The sequence below is a fragment of the Canis lupus genome, chromosome X, assembly GCF_011100685.1.
Source record: "Canis lupus familiaris isolate Mischka breed German Shepherd chromosome X, alternate assembly UU_Cfam_GSD_1.0, whole genome shotgun sequence".
NCBI classification, from domain to species: Eukaryota; Metazoa; Chordata; class Mammalia; order Carnivora; family Canidae; genus Canis; species Canis lupus.
In genome coordinates this window covers 4,827,084-4,849,451 of record NC_049260.1, presented here as the reverse complement: position 1 = coordinate 4,849,451, position 22,368 = coordinate 4,827,084, and the positions used below count along the sequence as shown (strand labels likewise).

At 41.5% G+C, this 22,368-nt stretch overlaps 2 protein-coding genes across 8 annotated transcripts in view; one reads left to right on the top strand and one right to left on the bottom strand.

The window, feature by feature from the left end:
* PNPLA4 (patatin like phospholipase domain containing 4) overlaps positions 1-22,368 on the top strand; it is a 107,635-nt gene that overhangs the window by 42,454 nt on the left and 42,813 nt on the right. The gene's annotated exons all lie outside the window — the stretch shown is intronic.
* LOC102152866 lies at positions 2,827-21,004 on the bottom strand. Of its 7 annotated transcripts, XM_038586768.1 has the most exons (10): positions 20,947-20,997; positions 19,329-19,409; positions 16,851-17,044; positions 10,101-10,254; positions 9,161-9,241; positions 8,408-8,480; positions 6,612-7,485; positions 5,955-6,142; positions 4,762-4,915; positions 2,827-3,914 (listed from the first exon to the last, which is right to left on the bottom strand). In XM_038586768.1, exons 7-10 carry the CDS (start codon positions 6,957-6,959, stop codon positions 3,723-3,725), a joined length of 882 nt encoding a protein of 293 aa, XP_038442696.1. In that variant the 5' UTR covers positions 6,960-7,485; positions 8,408-8,480; positions 9,161-9,241; positions 10,101-10,254; positions 16,851-17,044; positions 19,329-19,409; positions 20,947-20,997; the 3' UTR covers positions 2,827-3,722. The 7 variants fall into 7 exon arrangements, 6 of the variants coding, with proteins under 6 accessions (XP_038442696.1, XP_038442699.1, XP_038442695.1 ...); XM_038586771.1 differs by lacking the exon at positions 8,408-8,480 and having other exon boundaries at positions 2,827-4,174; XM_038586767.1 differs by lacking the exon at positions 8,408-8,480.

Genomic DNA, 22,368 nt, shown 5'->3' with positions numbered 1-22,368 from the left:
TGAAACACACAAGCACAAAAGCAAGATAAAAAAAAAAAAGCAAGATAAAGAATAGATTTGGTTCATACTTTCTATACGGCATATATTCTTCTGCAACTTTCTTTTATTTTTTTTTTTTCAAAATCCAGTAGCATATCACAAAAATCATTCCCATGAATTCACTCATTATTTTTTTTTAAGATTTTATTTATTTATTCATAAGAGACACACAGAGAGAGGCAGAGATACAGGCAGAGGGAGAAGCAGGCTCCATTCAGGAAGCCCAATGTGGGACTCGATCCCAGGACCATGGGATCACACCCTGAGCCAAAGGCAGACAGACGTTCAACTACTGAGCCACCCAGGCATCCCTCACTAATTACTTTCAAGTGGCCTTATCTTAGGACCCTGAAACGCAAATGATCATTTCCTACATGTGGTCACTTAGATTCCTTTTGACCTTTGTGTATGAATCTTTGCACAACACACATATTTACATTGGGAAAAACTCCAACAGGTATAATTGCTACTCAAAGGGAACACACAATTAAAACTCCAACAGCTAAGGGCAAATTACCATTCAAAAAAGGTTGTACGGGGGTGCCTGGATGGCTCAGTGTGTTAAGCATCTGCCTTTAGATCCAGGTCATGACCCCAGGGTCCTGGGATTGAGCCCTGCATTAGGATCCCTACTCAGTGGAGAGCCTGCTTCCTCCTCTCCCTCTGCTGCTCCCCCTGCTTGTGTGCGCTCGCTCTCTTTCTTTCCAATAAATAAAATCTTTAAAAAACAACAAAAAAGCTAATGATAAATGAAATTAGAAAGCAATGCTATAGCCAAGAAGATAATAAATCCATTTCTCTGCTCATTTAAATCTTTTTTTTTTTAAGATTTTATTTTTTTATTCATGAGAGACACAGAGAGAGAGAATGAGGCAGAGACATAGGCAGAGGGAGAAACAGGCTCCATGCAGGAGCCCAATGTGGGACTCAATCCTGGGTCTCCAGGATCATGCCTTGGGCTGAATGCGGCACTAACCCACTGAGCCACCAAGGCTGCCCTCTGCTCACTTAAATCTTATTGTAGGTGGGATCTGAAGAGGAAGAAATGCCAACAAGAGATGTTCATATAACATTCTGTTAACCACTCACTCATTCACTCTTCACTGATGAAGGGCCAACATAGCAGTGCATCCCCAGGAACAACATCTAATATACTTTTTGGATGCAAAATTAGTCTACAGCCATACCACCCTGAACGCGCCCAATCTTGTCTAGATGCAAAATTGAAGACCTTCTGTGAAAATGGTTAGAGGGACCAAAGTGACAAGTAAATATCATTGAAGTTTCAGATAATTACAATTTTTCATTAAAATAAACCAGCTTACTGTCTTCAGAGCATGTTAATGATACTAACTTAGAAGTTAGGGGAATTCTACAATGGATTACTGTTTGCCATGTCTTGCTCATGAAATCTGTTTCAAGATTTTCCTTCCCTGTAGCTTTAAGTTAATACTTAAAAGTGAGCATCCTTTATGGTAAATGATGCTCGTTCGGAGGGACATAATTTTTTTGTTTTCTTTCTTGAGCCAGATGTTCCTTGTCTTTCAGAGTTTATGACTTGCAATTGTGAAGAATTGTCTGCTAATTCCCACTACCATTCTAGAAGAGCAAAGTTCTGTGGGTGCTTTAAGTGGATAGCCAGCCAAATGCAGATTGTTCTTTTTAACTTTCAGCCTGCAGTCCCAATTTGCTTAGCTCTGCTCATGCTGATTCTGTGCTGAAACACACACTCTGGGTTCCCTCTTTTTAGAGTCTGAACATTCTTCTTTCTAACAGACAGAAAGACAGTTCTAACATCTGGATTTACTTTCCCTAAGCATAGGATACCTCTCCTAAGGTCTTCTAAAAGTCCACTTCTGTTCAGGCTTGTCTTTTATCCCTTATACCCTTTCTTATGATTCTTCACCATCTGGTTTGGTTGCCTCTTAATTAGGTTAATGACTTATTAACCCTGGTAAGGGTGAAACATTCATTTGCATTGAAATTCTCCTCATTGCTAATATGTGTGTGTGTGTGTACGCACACGCGTGCATTAATCCTATACAGTAGAATGATCTAAAAAAATTAAATTTTAAGATTAAGGATGAATTACTCTATGTCAGATATGCAGTATGTGCACCATGTGGTAGGATGAGAAGAGGGTACCCAAATCATGACACACAGCTGCAGTACTCAAAATGATTACATGATTACTACATTGAAACGAGTCCTTGTATACATGTTGGCGTACAGAAGTAGTATGGAAAACTTTTTTTAAAGATTTATTTATTGGGGCACCTGGGTGGCTCAGTCAATTAAGTTAAGTGTCTGCCTCAGCTCAGGGCATGATCCTAGGGTCCTGAGATCGAGTCCTTCGTTGGGCTCCCTGCTCAGTGGGGAGCCTGCTTCTCCCTCTCCCTCTGCCCCTGTTCCTTTGCTCTCTCTTGCTCACTGTCTCTTAAATAAATAAATAAAATTTTAAAAAAACATAAAGATTCATTTATTTTGAGAGAGAGAGAACATGAGAGCATGGGAGCAGGAAAAGGGACAGAGGAGAGAATCTTTCAGGCCAACTCCTGGCTAAGTGAGAAGCCCAATGTGGGGCTTGATCCCATGACCCATGAGATCATGACCTGAGCTAAAATCAACAGTTAGAAATTTAGCCACCTAAGCCATTGAGTGCCCCTGAAAGATTTTTTTTCCCAAGTTTTTATTTATTTAATCTTTACACCCAACTTGGAACTAAACCTCCTGACCTCCAGATCAAGAGTCATAAGCTCTTCCAACTGACCCAGCCAGGCACAACTGGAAGATTCTTTTTTTTTTTTTTTAAGGCTTCAGAAACGAGACTAGGGGAAGTGTTCATGCATCGTTGGGAGTGGTGGTTAAATGAACGCTCTGTGGAACAGCATGGTTGGTGAAGAAGAAGGGATGATCACTTGGGAGAACATGGGGCACATGCTAATGCAACATTCATTCATCAGAAGCATCTTCTAAATCCAGGGTGATAAATAGTGTGAGCTAAGACCACATCCCAGCCTGCAGACAGAGGCATGTTGGCCTACCCGAGCAGGGTGCAGTGACTCCTGTGGTGGCCCAAAGACACTGATGATCTCTGAGTATGGGAGCAGAAAGGCATCGTCATTTTACCAAAGGAAACTAAGCCTGAAGTCGTGAAGTGAGAACCAGGAAAGACTTAAGTAACCGTGTGAGAGATAATTATAATTCTCAGAAGGCAGGAGAGGGGTGTGGATTAAAGTAGTAGCACAGAAAAGAGAAATCATTGGGTTTCCTCTTTCATTCATGCTACATGAGTCCCTCAGATCTCGCCACTCTCGCTGAAAATATAAGTCTTCAAAATCTGGATGAAATAACCTTTTAAAGACTTCCCTCTCTCTCTTTTTTTAAAGCATACACAAATTAGTCTTTGTTATTTCATACCTTTTTTTTGGCATGAATATTTTAGGAATACCTTTTTTTTGCTCAAGTGAGTTATTAAAGTCTTTAGGAATTTTTAGTAAATATCACTGGCTTTAATTATGAATTAATTAGGGTCAAACTTGTGAAGACTTGTTCAAAGCACTGAAAAGCTGCAAAGACTCCACAGAACTGCCTGAGAACTAGCTTCTGGGAGGAGCCAAAACCCAGAGCTATCAGGGAATGTTGGGCCTTTCTAGCTGCTGTGGCTCAAAGAGAGAAGCAGCTCATAGCACACAATTAGGCATAGACGTGGGTGGAGCCCTTGCCCTGCCTTCAGGGCAGATGTCCACCAGCAGGACTGCCCAAGGTCTGGAGTGCCACAGGAGGTGCTCCTGTCTTCCGGTGGGAGCCTCCCGGAAAGGCAAATCAGCTGAACCTCGCCCCAGCCTCAGCCCCACAGACAAGGCTGCCTTGGCCTAAGGAGAGGACAGGAGGAAGAAAGTGGTGAACAACATGTCCTCGCAGAAGTGTGGTCTAGATCAGATGTGTTCGCTCTGGTAGGACATCCGGGCCGGAACTGTAGACATTGTGTATAAAAATACCCAGCTGGGAGCCATGAGACTCAGGGGTGGCATTTGCGTGGTGCTGCCCTGGAGGTAGTAGAGCTCTGGGGGGTGATGGACATTCCAGAAGCCTGGAAGGTGCTCACGAGGAGAAGAACAGACGCAAAGATGTGCTAGAGATGGAGGGTAAGGAGACAAGGGCTATCAGATTCTCCCAGAACTGGCCCCAGGCCACGATCCACAGGGAAGGGAATGGAAGGAAGGGTCCTCAGGACAAAGCATTCTAGGAGGAGGGAAACCAGGAAGAAGAGGGTCGGGAACCTTGCTAAGTCCCGGTGGGAGGGAGCTCTCAGGGGAGCCAGCAGCAGCGGGGCCATGGCTCCGGCTGCCTTCTAGGACCCGAGGAGGTCACCGATGCCAGCCACGCGACGAGAGGGGGCAGCCGGAAAATCCACGGGCTCCTGTGAGCCCACCGTGGAGGACACGGAGGCCAAGCCCGTGAGCCAGACCCGAGGGCCACAAGCTGACAAGTGGCCGCACAGACAGCAGTGCCCGAGAGCCCTGGGGAAGAAGGGAGCTTTAGAGCGGGACGAGGGGAAGAGCAGCAGTGAATAGACGTGGCCTGGGGGAGCCCCGTCTGGCTGTTGAACCCTGAAATACGGCGGCAGAAAGCTCCGCGTTGAGGGCACGTGTTGGGAAGAGCTGTTCACGAGATGCACCTGGATATGTTAAGAGCCAAATAAGAGGGACAGCAACTTACCTTGCGGAAAGCTTCCTTACATTCCAACTGGAAGTAACTTTTACTAGGAGGCATTCCGTAAGAGCCTCCCCGGGGACCGGTGCATGGGAGACTGCAGGCGGGTGGAGCGGGCCCTGTGCCGGGGACTTCTGTCTCAAGACTTCCCGGAAGGGCTCTTTACGCTCAGGACATTATGGAAGCCACAAAAGAATGACAAGAAATGGGTTTGCACGTGTGTGAGATTTCCAAGGGCACAATGTATGCTTTTAATTTCAGCACAAGTTCCATGAAAGGCCTAAGACTCTTAGGTAACTCTCCATCATGTTCTTTCCTTCTTCCTCCTTCCTTCCTGCTTTGTGTTCATCCTGACTCTGTTTCTTCTCTCCCCTTCCTTCCCTTTCTTTTCTTGCTTCCTCCTTCCCTTCCTTCCATCTACCTTCTTTGCATTCTTCCTCTTTCCTCCCTCCCTCCCTTCTACTACAATAGAACGCAGTTGAGCTGAGTCCCCAGCATCAGCAGAAGGCACATGTCTCCGACCCCACAATGAGATGGAAGGGAGCTGGCGTGTGCCTGGTTGCCGCTGCAGACCCAGGCATTTCTCACTCGGTGGCCCCACTGCAAGTGCAGATGGCAAAGTCCTCAGTGGAAATAAGCATGCCCCCCACAAATGACACACCTGCCTCTCAGAACATGTTGTCACAGCCCTGTCACAACCCCTCCCGCAGCAGGACCCTCAGCCCTCAAGTCTGCCGGCAGGGGTGAGCTCTGGCCCCGAAGAAAGCTGAATCCTTATCCCAAGCCTCCATCCCAGTGATGGGCAGCTTCTCTTTGCTCTCAGGAATCCCCAATAACGGCTGCCTACTTCCTCTGGCTTCCCCAAGTTGCCGGCTGTTTCCAAATCTGCCAGCCTCGTCATCCATAGTTTCATGAGTAAACACAATAGATTTTGGATACTACTGAAATGTTTCCTTCTGGCCTTTTTTTTTTTTTTTTTTTTTTTTTATTCATGAGAGACACAGAGAGAGAGGCAGAGACACAGGCAGAGGGAAAGGCAGGCTACATGCAGGGAGCCCAACGTGGGACTCGATCCCGGGACTCTAGGATCATGCCCTGGGCCTGAAGGCAGGCAGTACACCACTGAGCCACCCAGGGATCCCCATGCTTCTGGCCTTTCAGTCTTGTGTCTATCGCTGCAAATTGACTTTAGCACTCACCTCCCCACACCCTGAATAGCAGAGTCTTCATTTGCTCCCATCCCTGACTCTCTGGCACTGCTGGGTAACCCGTCTGTTGTGAAGCAGCTCTGGTGGCTTCCATTCCTCTTGAAGTCTATGGGGGTATGTTCACCATCACTTTCTTCCCCAAAGTTTGAACACATCGCCTCAATTCCCAGAACATCCAGCTGAAACAAGCAAAGCCAAACAACCAGTTAAATGATACAAATGGCTTTTTCCTTTTCAGTCTACAAAGTATCTTCACATTTTGTAGAGTTCTTCCTATTACAAATTACAAAGTGATCACAATATCTAATATATTTGTTATGTATTTCTTTACAACCTTGCACACAATGCCTATTGGTTGAGTAACCCAATTAATAGAGAAGAGAATGAGAAAGAGTAGATTTATATTACTTGTAAAATTCACTAATCCGAGGTCAGTAAAATTCCATTTAATACAAAGCTTAAGAACTCAAATAGATCTAAATATATTATTAATGAAATCACATCTTCTTTTATCTACTCAATAAAGCATGAGCAGATTTATTTTTATTGTATTTCTATTCATTTATTCAAGAAGTATTTATTAAAATACTAGGCCCTGAGTAGGCTAATAAGCAAGACGGACAAGATCCCTGTTCTCACAGAACTTACATTTTCTGTGATGTTTGGGTAGAATTTCAGGTGATAAAAAAAATATATAAGGAAAGGAAAACAAATCTCTCCAACAGCAGAATTACAAGAAACAACTTCATCTCTAACACAGTGGTTCTCAATGGGCAGTGATTCCCTGTAGGGAACATGGACAATGCTTGGAGTCATTTTTGGAGTGATAGCTGGAGGGCTACTATTGCATCTAGTAGATGGAGACCAGAGGTGCTGTTCAATGTCCTGCGATGCACAGGACACCCCCACTACAGGGAAATATCCAGACACAAATGTTGATAGGGCTGAGATCCAGAAACCGTGCTCTGACACTACAATTATGATTACATGCATCATATTCTTTTATACATATTTGATCTCACAGATAGGCACACGTAAGACATTTTTGCTGCTGCTTTGGAATTCCAATAGTATTTTTAAGGTTAAAAATTACTTTTTTTCAAAGAAGAAAAGGCTTAAACCTTTCATATTTTTTTTCTTAAGCATACACAATAATCCAATTTCCTTTCACAAAATGCCTTCTTAAGGAAGGACTGTAACTTTCAAAATCCCAGAGCACTGACCACCACCATTATCCAACTGAAGACTGACCAATCCCAAGAAACTGCATTTTTAGGAAAAATATTAATCTGATGGAGAAATCTAATGATTCTGCATTTGTGACTTTTGAAAGCAGGAGAAAGTCTTGGAAGATTCCAAGCTCTCAGCTGCAGTGTTATCTTAAATCCAGTAAAATTGCAATCTCCTGTCCATTCCAGGCTTATTTATGTAGCCAAATGAGACGATTATCAGAGTAGGGTATCAAGAGAAATGTTGCTTTCTTGACGGTCCTGCCGAACATAAATTCCATATTCATCACTCTCTGCAAAATAGAATTAAATGTACTAAATCTCAAGGATTTGATGGCAATGGAATTATATTCATTTTTATTCAGTTGCCAATGAAACTGTGAAACTTACCTAGTGCTCTGGACAATGCCATCATCCTTCAGGGCCTCTACTAAAGGACAGTCTAACCATGTGAACCTCTCTCTTCTCCATCACTTCCCCCTCCTGCCCCAACCTCACCACCTGCAGGAGCTCCACTGACATCATCTTTGTCTTCCTAAACTGCCTTCTCTCTTTGGCTGTTTTTTTTTTTTTTTTTTTAAATGGACAAGTGTCTGCAACTAGTGCTGTGTCTTAAGGAAGCAACTCATTACAGTGCTGTATATTCATAGCATTTTTACGTTTCCTTCTATCCTTTTTATATCTTTAATTACATTTAAGCATTTGAGGAATCCATTATGTATCATAATCAAACATCATCTTGCCTTGCTTCTATTCCTCTTTTAAATCTAGATTTCTAAAACGACTGTTGTATTTTTATCTGCTTAACCCCATCCTCTCTGGTTTTTGTGGACACAGATATTTCCGTGGTGTGTTGTGAATTCCTGCACAACCCAGGGACGTGACTTGCCTGGAAAACCATATCTGTTCTATGACAGAAAACACAGGAGAATACAGTCATGAGAGCTTGGACTTTGTGGATAGACAAGACTGAATTCTCACCCTCTCTCAGCTTCTTATAAGTCACTTAATCTCCAGAACCAAAATAGATTCATCAAATGAATACAGGACTTATTTTGAAATTGTTATGAGAATTACATATGTGGGAATGATGGCAGCTCAACACATATTTGTTACCTCTGCTGCAAAAATAATGTGTGCAGGCTGCTCTTCAAAGCAGGAACACCTACTAGACCAGACCTGGTTTCTTCTTTTCCCTGATTCCAAAATACCTACCTTTGCAGATTTTTCAATGGAAAATGCCATCTGGGCAGCTGGGAGCCAAAATGCTAACCAATGGTCTCCTCCACTGCAGAAATCAATCAGATACACACATCTCACTCTTGAACTTACCTTGGGGTAAGAAGGGTAGGGTTTAAAGGTTTAAAATTCCTTAAATAAAAAAGAATTTGTAACAGAGGAGGTTTTTGTGAGCTTGCAAAAGTCTAAAGCCTTCCTTTGTTTGAAAAATACTGTACACGGAATTGTCACAAAAAGAAAGCATAGTTACATTCTTTTAGGAAAGGAAACATCTTCAGATGTTACTTACCCATAAACCAGTTACAATCAAGGCAGCCCAGGTGGCTCAGTGGTTTAGCACCACCTTCAGCCCAGTTCATGATAATGGAGACCCGGGATTGAGTCCCACATCAGGCTCCCTGCATGGAACCTACTTCTCTCCCTCTGCCTGTGTCTCTACCTCTCTTTCTCTCTGTGTCTCTCATGAATAAATAAATAAAATCTTAAAAAAATAAAAAGAAACTAGTTACAATCACTCAGAATACATATAACACACATTCCTAGGAGCAAAAGTGAGTGTAAACTTTACTTAGGTGGAAAGATTCTTACAAAAGCCAAAGACATTAAAAGCACATTTTTTCCCTTAAAAAAAAATTCTCACATTTCAGAAATGGAGATACCATATAATCTGTGCATTTTCTTGCATTACATTGAGGTGGGTATTAGCAATAAGTGTTGAGAAAAATATACCTGTAGAATCTTCTTGATTCGCACTTTCAATCTGCAGTCTTGTGTTGCTGTATCAGTCTGTATCATATCCAACACCATGTGCTAAAACAGAAGCAGAGTAAAAAACAGGACTTTTCTCTGCTGAAGAGAACATTCTTCTGAAGCTTGGCAGCATTGCTACCAGTCAAGACTTTTCCATATAATATAATGGAATAAATCAATAGATTTATTATGGTCATTTGTCAAAATTTTACATTGAAATAATGATACTCCATAATATAATCAAGACAGCATGCTGATAGGAACTAAACATGAAAAATTTTTAATATTTTAAAATGGTATAAATAGTTTTGGCAGGAATGAATGTTTTGAAACAACAAAATTAGTTATGTATATATGTACACGGAAAGGGGAGCTTTACACAGCTCCACATAAAATAATGAAATTATTGATTAAATGAGGAAATTCAGTGATGGCTACAGGAAGTCATTATCAAGAAGTCTTTCTGCTAATTTCACATGTGTGCCTCATTTTGTTAACTGACTAAAATGAAATAATGAAACAAAAAGCAAAATAATTAGGCTCTCATCCTTCTATTTCAATCTAGCTGTGACATGGATGTGAGCCAGGAATGACAATAAAGAATGGGTAGGCCTCATGCTGTTTCCAATGAAGCTCTAAAACCTTGAGCTTGCAAAACTGAAATAATGTCACCTTTTACACAGCGGACACTCTGAGCTTGGCATGCTGGGTTTGAAAGCAGATACAGAACAGCTGCATTGCACAAATGGTGACCCCCTCCCCGAGGACCATTTTTTGACTTGGTCACCTGTCACTATGTTGCCTTGTGGACAACACTTTTTCATTCTCACAACCAAGAGGCCCCCATGGGCTTTTGGGCAAATATTTGAATTGTAAGCGAGTGAATCTAAGTGCAAAATCATAAACAATGGAAACTTACAGATCTTCAGCTCTGGAGTTCACAAGTCCATATGGGTTTCACAGATGGCAGCAAGGCTGTGGTCCTTTCTGGAGGCGCTACAGCAGAGCATGTTTTCTTGTCTTCTACAGCTTAGAAAGGTTGATCACATTCTTTGGCTTGTGGACTCTTTCCTCTTCAAAGCCAACAATGACCCAGTGAGTCCTACCTCCTCATGAGGTATCACCTCATTCGAACACTGCTCTGCCTCCCATTTCCACATTTAAGTACCCTTAGGATTACACTGGTGGCCTAGGATAATCCTCTTATTTTAAAGTCTACTAATTAGCAGGCTTAATTCCATCTGCAGCTTTAATTCTCCGTTGACATCTAAAAATGTGGTCACACATTTTGGGAATTATGAGACAGACAGACATCTTTGTGGGAAAGCGCATTATTACAAGGTAGCAATCATCTACTTCCTGTTACTTCACACATCTAAAATTGAAGTACACAGAATGAATGAGATTGAGAATTAAGGAATAAGATTTAGAATTTACTCCGAAAACCACACCATTCTGTTTTAAAACTATGCTCCTGTGTTCTGTATATCTAATTGTGGTATGTATTTCCAATGATAATGTTGTAAAATGGAATCTTCTGTGTGCCTTTTGCAGAAACATTCTAAATGTGCAAACATGGAAATCTTGTGCATTTACTTTTAAACCTCTAAGCAGGGGCACCTGGGTGGCTCAGTGGTTAAGCATCTGCCTTCAGCTCAGGCTGTGATCCTGGGGTCCTTGGATTGAATCCCGCATCAGGAATCCGCATCTCGGGGCCTACTTCTCCCTCTGCCTATGTTTCTGCCTCTCTGTGTCTCTCATGAATAAATAAATAAATAAAATCTTAAAAAAATAAATCTCTAAGCATATAAATATTAACACATTCATTTGCCAGGTGAAATACATAAATACAACAAAACAAGGCATGTCACAGCATGACAATCTCTAAGGTGAAGCACATGACATAGTAATATGGAAACCAGGATTTGAAGTAAGCTGTACACCCAACATGGGGCTTGAATTCACGACCCCAAGATCAAGAGTTGCATGCTCTACCAAAAGAGCCAGCCACGTGCTCCCTGGAAACCATGATTTGATGAAACACTTAAAAACATATTGAATGGAAATTACTTACCCAATGACTTAAACAATAAATATGTCTATCAATGTGTTTTCCTATTTAGTTCTCTGTTTTTCAAATGGCTCCCATCCATTTCCTTCCAAAATCAGTACATACTGAATGATGACCTCATTTTGTGTTTTGGTGGTTATACTTCTTTTAATCACGCTCAGAAAGGTTATTGAGAAGTACTTTTCTCTATTTTTCATAATCTGAAGTTGATTTAAGTAATTCTGTCTTTTTTTTTAGAAATATATATAGAAAATTAATGTTCCAAGTCTTTAACCAATGCATCTGCACAAAAAGAAGTTTTATAAAAAAGCAACGAAGTTTGATTTGCTGAAATGTTTGATACTAAAATATGTCAAGGACAAAATTTGAAAGCACTCATCAATTAAGATAAAATGTCAATGGAGCTATTATAGTCATGAATATTTATGAGGTGAATGACAAAGCATCCAAATATATTTGAAATGTACTTACAAAATGTGTTTTAAAATGCAAAGACACTAAATTGTTTGGGGAAACTTTTTTTTGTTTTGTTTTGTTTTGTTTTTTGTTTGGGGAAACTTTAACACACTTTTCCAGTCTTTTGACAGGATAAGTCAAAAGAAATAAATCAATGAAAATGTAGAGATGTGTAAAATATGATCAATAATGTTCATTAATAGATGCAAATTAAACCGTGAGTCCTAGGAGCAGCAAATGCTCTTTCTGTTTTGGCAAATGGTATGCACATTGATTCACCAAGAGGATCATACGATAGGTAATAAAGACTACTATATTAACTTAAAAAAAATCTGAAAATATTGTTGAGTGCAACACACACACATACACATACACACAATTTGCTAACAATATGGTAATAACACTACCCTCTCACCTCAACAGCAGCAGGAAACCCTAGGATTAGACAACCTCCCTCACCAAAAAAAAAAAAGTTTGAAATCTCTTATAGAGAACACCTATAACCCATCAAAATTTGCCCCTCCACATACTCCCTATCATATTACCTTCAGGTATTTTCTTCAAAACACTTGCCTGAAATATTTTTACAAAAATAGCGTTGGGGACGCCTGGGTGGCTCAGTGGTTGAACGTCTACCTTTGGCTCAGGGCGTGATCCTGGGTCCGGGTATCAAGTCCCACTTCGGGCTCCCCGTGAAGAGCCTGCTTCTCTCTCTGTCTATGTCTCTGCCTCTCTCTGTGTCTCTCATGAATAAATAAATAAAATCTTTAAAAAAAGATTCAGGATGCCTGTGTGGCTTGAGTCTATTAAGCATCTGCCTTCAGCACAGGTCTTGGGATCAAGTCCCACAGCAGGCTCCCTGCTCAGCAGAGTGCTTCTGCTTCTGTCTCTGTCCCTCTGCCTATTCTCTCTGTCTCTCTCTCTCAAATAAATAAATAAAATCTTTAAAAAAAATAGATTCTATTATTTAGAACAGTTTTAGGTTCACAGTTAAGGTGAGCAGAAATCACAGACATCCCCCTGCCCCCCTAAGTGCACAGCCTATCCTACTATCAAAATCTCACGCAAGATGTTAACATCCACAAACCTACACTGACACATCATTATCACCCAGAGTCCATGCTTTACATTAGGGTTCATTCTTGGGCTTGTGCATCCTGTGGGTTTGGGCAAATGTATAATGACGTGTATCACTGTTATAGGGTACAGAATAGACTTGCTGTGCTAAAAACCCTCTGTACTCCGCTTATTCATCGCCCCCCCCCCCCCAATCCCCTGGCAACCACTGATTTTTTTACTGTCTCTGTAGTTTTGCCTTTTCTAGAAAGTCAGAATTGGAATCACACAGTATGTAGACTTTTCAGACTGGCTTCTTTCACTTAGTGATATGCACTACAGGTTCCATCCGTGGCTTTCCATGGCCTGATAGCTCATTTCTTTCTAGCACTGAATGATGTTCTGCTTTGGAGGTACAACCGTTTATGTATCCATTCGCCCACTGAAGGACACCTTGCTTGCTTCCAGATATTGGCAATGATGTTATAAACACCCATGCGCAGGTTTTTTGTGTGGATATAAGATTTTGCATCCTTTGGTTAGTAAATAGCAAAGAGCACCATTGCTGGATCTTATGGTAAAAGTAAGTTTAGTTTTTAACAAACTGCCAAACTGTCTTCCAAGGTGACCTTATCATTTTGTGTTCCCATAACCTGCATATGAGAGCTCCTGATTTTCAACATCCTCACCAGCAATTTGTGTTGTCAGCATTTTGCATTTTCACCATTCCAACATTTGTGTATCTCATTCAAATTTGTGATTCCCTAATAACATATGATGTGGAACTTCTCTTTATCGACGTGTTTGCCATAAGTGTACCTTTATGGTGAGGCGTCTGCCCAGATACCTTGACTATTTTTAAATTGAGTTATTTTCTTATTGTTGAACGTTAAGACTTCTTTGTATATTTTGGATAACAACAGCCCTTCATCAGATCTGTCTTCTGCAAATATATTTTTAAAATATTTTTAATTTTTTCATTTGAGAGAGAAGACAGAGAAAGAACAAGTGGGAAAGAGGCAGAGGGAGAAGCAGACTCCCCGCTGAGCTGGGAGCCTCATGTGGGGCTCAATCCCAGAACCTGGAGATCACAACCCAAGCCAAAGGCAGATGCCTAGCCATCCAGCCATCCCTGCAAATAGTTCTTCTAGACTGTGTTTTCTCTTCCCATTGCCACGATGGTATCTTTTGTAGAGCAGACCTTTTTGATTTTAATGCAATATTGGCTATCAGTTATTTTTTTCATGGATTATATCTAAAATGTCATTACCAAACCCCAGATCATCTAGATTTTCTCCTGTGTTATCATCTAGATGTCTATGGTTTCCTCATTTTACATTTATCTCTGTGATGCACTTGAGTTAATTTTTTAAGGAGTATAATGTCTGGGGTGCCCAGCTGGCTCCATTGGTAGATTGTGTGACTCTTAATCTCAAAGTTGTGAATATGAGCCCCATGGTGGGTGTGGAGATTATTTAAAAATAAAATCTTAAAAAAAAACATTAAAAAATAAAGGGTATATAAGGTCTATGGTCTAGATTTATTTTACAAGATTTTTATTTTTATTTATTTATTTATTTATATTTTTATTTATTAATTTTTAAAAATATTTTATTTATTTATTCATGAGAGACAGAGAGAGAGAGAGAGAGGCAGAGACACAGGCAGAGGGAGAAGCAGGCTCCATGCAGGGAGCCCAATGTGGGACTCGATCCCGGGACCCCAAGATCATGCCCTGGACCAAAGGCAGGCGCTAAACCACTGAGCCACCCAGAGATCCCCTACTTATTTTTTTTTAATTTATTTATTTATTCATGAGAGAGAGAGAGCGGCAGAGACACAGACAGAGGGAAAAGCAGGCTCCATGCAAGGAGCCCGATGCAGAACTTGATCCCGGCACTCCGGGATCATGCCCTGAGCCAAAGACAGACACCCAACTGCTGAGCCACCCAGGTGTCCCAAAAGAGTTTTATTTTTAAGTAATCTCTACAGCCAGCATGGGGCTCGCATTTACAAACCCGGAGACCAAGTGTTGCAGGCTCTCAGACTGAGCCAGCCAGAGACCCCTAGATTAATTTTTTTGCATGTGGATGTCCAGTTGCTCCAGCACCATTTGTTGAAAAGATGATCTGTTCACCATCATATTTCCTTAGTTCCTTTGTCAAAGATCAGCTGACTATATTTGTGTGGGTCTGTTTCTCAGCTGCCTGCTCTGTTCCCTTTGCCCGTTTGTCTGTTCTTTTGCCACACTGTCTTGATGATGAAGTATCTTTTTATTCACGTGCTTGCATACTATACACTGGCTCCTCTCTCCACCTTCTCTGTCTTATTCAACAATGCATCAATAAATAAATGTTTTGAAATACATATACTGGATTGGTTGGGTTAAAGAGGAAAATAGCATGTCAACTACATTCACCTATCATCTCACTTAGTCATAATATGACTGGGACGAGAGGGACAGGCAGGACGTTGGCCAGTAGGGGTGCTGGTGACCAGAAATGGCTGAATATTGAACTGGATGGATTTCAGTTCAGTCAAAGGCATTCTTAGAGGCGAGTTCCTAGTCATCAAAGTTTTCCACAGTGAGCGAACAAGCAAAACCCACAGTACATCTGGGAGTCATTCAACTTAATTAGTTAAAAAGGGAAAATGAGGGGCAGCCGGGTGGTTGAGCGGTTTAGCGCTGCCTTCAACCCAGAGCCTGATCCTGGAGACCCGGGATCGAGTCCCACGTCGGGCTCCCTGCATGGAGCCTGCTTCTCCCTCTGCCTGTGTCTCTGCCTCTCTCTCTCCCTCTGTGTGTGTGTGTGTGTGTCTCATGAGTAAATAAAATCTTTTTAAAAATTAAAAAAAAAAGGCAAAATGAAAGTGAACAATACAGCAAACTAAATACAGATTAAGATGACAACTAATGAGTTAGGAAAAATGTAAATCTACAGAAGAAAAATACAATGGGCAAATTAACAGAAAGAGGACAGTTGAAGAAGTAACCTATTTTTTCTGCTCTTAGATTAAAAGGCAAAAATAAACAAGGAAAATGAATAATTATGTCAGATTGAATTAACTGCTACATATCAAATGGTGTGGCTCCAGGTCTATTTATTAAATAGCTGATTTTTCACAATTTAATTCATCTAATGCTATGTTATTTAAAACTAGTTTTTCTAAGGCAATTGATTGCTTTTGAACATACTCGATTCATCAAATTTTCCAAAATCAGTTTTAAGGAAAATTGTTCTTAAATATAGTCAATGAATTGGAGGTAATTTGAAATAATTTTTCCTATTAATTCCTTCTCAAACAGGATTGCTTATGCGAACTACAGAATATAAACAGTGATTTTAGTGAACATCCTCTTAAATCTAGTATTAATATAGGTGCACAGAAGAAAAGTCATTACCAGGGCACCTGCCTCACTCATCATTGGAGTGTGCAACTCTTCATTTTAGGGTTGTAGGTTTGAGCCCCACATTGGGTGTAGACATTACTTAAAAATGCAATCTTCAGAAAAAAATTCATGACTCTTAGGGCTTAATTCTCTCAAAGAATCTGGGTTGAAAAGGGCTATATGGACTCACTTTTTGTGAATATATTACTTATCCCTACTGCATTCAAATGAAGTCATAGTAAAACTGCAGAACTTTACATCTCTGAAAATGTACCATTATAATATGGTCAGGCATTTTTTATCAGAGTTAACTATTGCATTTTCAAGAGAGTTCTGTATTTAAAACCTTTCCCTTTGGCTCAGGGCGTGATCCCGGGGTCCAGGATGGAGTCCCACATCTGGCTCCTTGCAGGGAGCTTGTTTCTCTCTCTGCCTGTGTCTCTGCCTCCTTCTGTCTCTCTCTGTGTCTCCTCATGAATGAATAAAATCATTTTAAAAAATGAATAAAACCTTTCCAGTCCTTTTATCTAACAATTGTAAATATCGTCAGATAAATGTACAAGAGGCCTATTGAGCGATTTAGAAATAATTTCTTTATAATCATAAAAAACCCTGAAACCAGCTAACATATAACAAGAGATGCTTATAAAACACTGTTGACCTGATGCATATATAATGAGGTGAAAACCACTCACGTTCACAATCGCCTCGTCATCCCTGTGGGGGCAGGTGTGACTATCTCTGGCTTCCCACAAAAGGTTTGGGAGGAGGAAGCCATTCATAGCGGATAAAAGACAGGTGCTGATTGTTACAAAGCAGAGGCAGAAACTGAGGATTTGAATTCCATGCTCCATAGTTGCATCTCCAACTTCATCACTCTATGATCAAACTGAGAAGCAGCAAACAGCACATGATTAAGACTCTATGTAAGGCCAATGTAGGCAGCCAATGTCTGCGCACAAAAGCACATGAAACATCTTTGCAGAGACGTATTTTTTTAATTTTTATTTTTTTGCAGAGACTTATCAAATGCCACACACTTTTGTCTGATGACTGTCCCACATTAGACTACATGTGCAGTCTAATTTTACTACTATAAACATGTTTGTTTAATATTTGTTTAATATCATAAAAAGAAAATAATGATTACCGATAAGCCTCAAGAAATTAGTCTTTAATTAGTAAAAGAGACAAAATTCTGTAAAAGATGATGAAAATGCAGGAGGCTGGAGAAAAAAAGGCAGTAGAAGGAAATTAACAAAACTAGATCTTGGGGATCCCTGGGTGGCGCAGCGGTTTGGCGCCTGCCTTTGGCCCAGGGCGCGATCCTGGAGACCCGGGATCGAATCCCACATCAGGCTCCCGGTGCATGGAGCCTGCTTCTCCCTCTGCCTGTTGTGTCTCTGCCTCTCTCTCTCTCTGTATGACTATCATAAATAAATAAAAAAATGTTTAAAAAAAAAAAAGATGATGAAAAGGCAGGAGGCTGGAGAAAAAAAGGCAGTAGAAGGAAATTAACAAAACTAGATCTTGGGGATTCCTGGGTGGCGCAGCGGTTTGGCGCCTGCCTTTGGCCCAGGGCACGATCCTGGAGACCCAGGATTGAATCCCACGTCGGGCTCCCGGTGCATGGAGCCTGCTTCTCCCTCTGCCTGTGTCTCTGCTTCTCTCTCTCTCTCTGTGTGAGTATCATAAATAAATATTTTTAAAAATTAAAAAAAAAAAACTAGATCTGAGACGGATGCCTGGGTGGCTCAGTGGTTGGGAGTCTGCCTTTGGCTCAGGGCATGATCCCAGGGTTCTGGGATGAGTCCTGCATCAGGCTCCCCTGCTTCTCCCTCTGCCTGTATCTCTGCCTCTCTCTGTGTATCTCTATGAATAAATAAAATCTTAAAAAAAAAAAAAAAACTAGACCTGAGAAACTGAATATGGCAGACACACAGAAAGGCAGTTAAGGATTTATAAGACAATGTTATGCACAGATCTGCACAGATACACTGGAAAATGTTAGAGAAGTTGAGAATAATCCTTTGAAAATATAAATTACTGAAATTAAACTGAGCATTCTAGACAAACTTGGAAATCTGTGTAAATCAATAAAAGAAAGGAAAAGAAAGTAAAAAGTGAAACAAAAATCAGGAAATGATAGTGAAGATTCTGAGGGCACACAGATTTACTGATGAATTTATTCAAGCTTACACAACAGAATGATATCATTAACACACACACAGATGTTGGAAATCCATTGTATTATCACACGCTTGCATGATTCTGATAGGAATATGTGAGGAATACAGGGCAGAAGAGAGCATATTATATATTAGTACATTCAACTCTGAAAAATGTCCTTTTAAATCTTGGGCAGACAGCAAAAATTTACAAGAGCTACAAATGGGGCCACTCTAATTTGCAGGAGAGAGAATGCAGGAAAGACAAGGCAGGCCAGTAAGCGGAACTCGGCTGCTGTTCTCATTGCTTGGCCAAACCCTAGTCCTCTTTGCATGCACTGCATTGCGCATTCTGAACCTACACTTATGCAGCAGAAGAGAAAAACTTGCAACCTGGCAAAATGGGGTCTTTAAACCCAGGACCATTAGCCTCCAGGGGGCTTTCTTGAGTTCATCCACTTACCCGCATACCCAGAACACTCTCATCAAAATTGGTTTCATACTAAAGCCATCCAGGTGGTTTAAAAGAATGCTGATGTTTGGACCCCATCCCAGAATATTCTGATGGAATTGGCGTTGAGTATGGCCTGAGCATCTAGATTTTTTTAATCTTCCTGGTCAGATCCAGTGTGCAAATCTGAAAACAAGTGGCTTAGAAAACACTGAGAAATCGGGGCGCCTGGGTGGCTCAGTTGGTTAAGCATCGACTCTTGATTTCAGCCCGTGAACTCGGGGTCCTGAGATCAAGTCCCACTTGGGCTCTGCGCTGAGCACCGAGTCTACTTGGGATTCTCCCTCTCTGCCCCTCCCCAACTTGCACGTGTACATGTATGCTCTCTCTCTTTCAAATAAATAAATAGATTTTAAAAAAGAAATCACCAAGAGATCTTGTGGATTTTGGTTCCTTTGGTGCCGGAGAGGTTGGTGGTAGCTCAATAACTCTCAGGCCGTGACTGCTGGTCTGCAGGCCACACTCTGAATGACAGGGATCTAAGAGGATCTTACCTTCTCTTTTCTCCTCAATGTCCAACATCTGTCCAATGTCCAGGACCTTCTCCACATTCTTGCTTGCAGTTCATGACCTTCCTATTTCATGGGGAAAGTGTGAAGCCTCGATAGAGAGATTACAACAGCTCTGCCTCACTCTACCCACCTACCCACCTGATTCCCACACATTTCATCCTTCCCTCTGTGACTGCAGGGCAACCCGGGGCCCATCTGCTTGTATCATAAGTCCTAAGTCAGCGTGGACTTCTCTATGACTTCCACAATCCTCCCTCCCATCTGTGTCATTATTAGGTGGTCACACTGAACTGGATCAATTAAATGAGCAGCAGGTGATTACTCTGCTGTCAAACCCCACCCCTGCCAAAAGGAACAGAAAAAAAATAATCTTCTTATCCCCATTTCCTTTGTCAGCAACTGCCCACATTGTGTTCTCCTGCTGGTAAAACACCTTCAAAAAAATTGGTTTATTATGACATATTCAGATCTCTATCCTACATTTTTCTTTAACATAAGGTGTCTGCACACCTCTCCAACGAAAATGGGTCTTTTTGAGGTCACCAGTGACCTCTCAGCTGCAGCATGCAATGCCAAACCCGTCCTCAGCCACCTGGACTTACCAATCATTTTTAAAATTTTGATTCTAGTTAGTTAACATATGGTGTTATATTAGTTTCAGGTGTATGACAGGGTGATTCAACACCTCCATACAGTACCTGGTGCTCATCACAAATGCACTCCTTAAACCCCATCACCTTCTTCACCCATACCCCCCTCCCCAGACTTCCTGCATCCTTTGACACAGTCCTCACTGTCTGCACCTTGGAATCCTTTCCTCATGTGGACACTTGACTCTCCTGTTGTATCCCTCCGTAGAATGCAGAATGACTACCATAGTAGATTTAGCTAACACCTCCATCACTTCACAAAATTACCACGTTTCTTTTTTTTTAAGTAGGCTTTATGCCCAACATGGGGCTTGTACTCATCACCCTGACATGAAGAATCACATGCTCTACCGACTGAGCCAGCCAAGCACCCCTAGTGGTTATTACATTCAAGACCTACTATCTCAGCAAATCTTGTTTTTTTTAAATTTGTTTATTTATTTATTTTATAAATTTATTTTTTATTGGTGTTCAATTTGCCAACATATAGAATAACACCCAGTGCTCATCCCGTCAAGTGCCCACCTCAGTCCCGTCACCCAGTCACCCCCACCCTCTGCCACCTCCCCTTCCACCTACCCCTAGTTCGTTTCCCAGAGTTAGGAGTCTTTCATGTTCTGTCTCCCTTTCTGATATTTCCCACTCATTTTTTCTCCTTTCCCCTTTATTCCCTTTCACTATTTTTTATTTTTTAAACATTTTATTTTATTTTATTTTTTATATGATAGTCACACACAGAGAGAGAGAGAGAGGCAGAGACACAGGCAGAGGGAGAAGCAGGCTCCATGCACTGGGAGCCCGACGTGGGATTCGATTCCGGGTCTCCAGGATCGCGCCCTGGGCCAAAGGCAGGCGCTAAACCGCTGCGCCACCCAGGGATCCCTCACTATTTTTTATATTCCCCAAATGAATGAGAACATACAATGTTTGTCCTTCTCCGATTGACTTACTTCACTCAGCATAATACCCTCCAGTTCCATCCACGTCGAAGCAAATGGTGGGTATTTGTCGTTTCTAATGGCTGAGGAATATTCCATTGTATACATAGACCACATCTTCTTTATCCATTCATCTGTCGATGGACACCGAGGCTCCTTCCACAGTTTGGCTATCGTCGACACTGCTGCTATAAACATCGGGGTGCAGATACTTCAGCAAATCTTAAGTATATAATGCAATGATGTTAACTACAGTCAGCATGCTGCGCATTAGATCTCCAGAACTTACTCATCTTATTACTGGAAGTTTATGCCCTTTGACCAACATCTTTCCCTTCCCCCCCTCACCTAAGTGCCCAGAAACCACCTCTTATTTTTTGTTTCTCACAGTTTGGCTTCTTCAGACACCACAGGTAAGTGAGATCATATGATATTGGTCCTTCTCTGTCTGACTTATGTCAACCAATAGAATGTCCTCAAGTTCCATCTGTGTTGTCACAAATGGCCTTTTCAGCCAGGAGAAAGAAGAAGATACTCATCTTAGTCCTAACATAACAAAACCTGAGGGCCTCAGCACTCCTTCTCAAATGCCTAACCAAAAAGTTAAAACTAAAAATCACTACTTCCCTTGCAGTCTTCTTCACCTTAGCTTATGTCAACTCTTCAGATGAAGCCTCAGCAGTCATCTTTGAGCTCTGTCCACCCTTCACAGCTCCAGTGTTTCATGAAGACTTAACAGCATCCATCTTCCAAGTATGAGCAGCGTCTGATCACTTTTCTCCCAATCCTCTACTACCCCCTCGAAGCCACCATCCTTGCTCTCTTGGGGTGTAGCAGTCACATTTTGAGTGGATTCCTGATTCGACTTTCCCTCCTGCAGATGGAAAGGCAGAAAGCAGACATGTAAGCTAGATACCGCCAGCCTATGTGCCAACCTTTCCATAGCTCACCACTTCCATACCAGTAGACATCAGTGTCCTTACAAAGTTCTGAAAGGTCTCTCTGTGACTTACTACTCTTTTCTTCTTGATCATTACTACTCATTCCCAGGAGCCACAGAAGGCCCGTTCTGATCCCTGAACACTTAAATATCCTTCTAAAGCATGGGCAATGTCCACTCTTCCTCACAGGCTCTTCCTTAGATAGCCACATGGTTCCCTTCCTCATTACCTCCCATGTTGTCTACAAGAGGACATTTTCCAGCACATTATAAAGAAGGTAGTCATATTTTTCACCAAGTATTTCTCAATATTTTAAAAAAGATGTATGTATTTATTTATTTGAGAGTGGGGGAGGAGCAGAGGGAGGGCGAGAAAGAGTCTTAAGCAGACTCTGCCCTGAGCACATAGCCTAATGTGGGACTTGATCTCAGAACACTTGAGATCAGGACCTGAGCTGAAATCAAGAGTGGGCTGCTCAACTGACTATGCCACC

Bases quoted from the DNA above. Each gene is read 5' to 3' on its own strand.
- LOC102152866 (XM_038586769.1), bottom strand. From the start codon at position 6,959: ATGATGCATGTAATCATAATTGTAGTGTCAGAGCACGGTTTCTGGATC. The intron at 6,143-6,611 runs GTAAGTTCTGTG...TGCTTGTTTCAG, and splicing joins ACCCAAACATCACAGAAAAT to CTGGATGTTCTGGGAATTGA. The intron at 4,916-5,954 runs GTGAGTGCTAAA...CTGAGCGTAAAG, and splicing joins GCTATTCAGGGTGTGGGGAG to AGCCCTTCCGGGAAGTCTTG.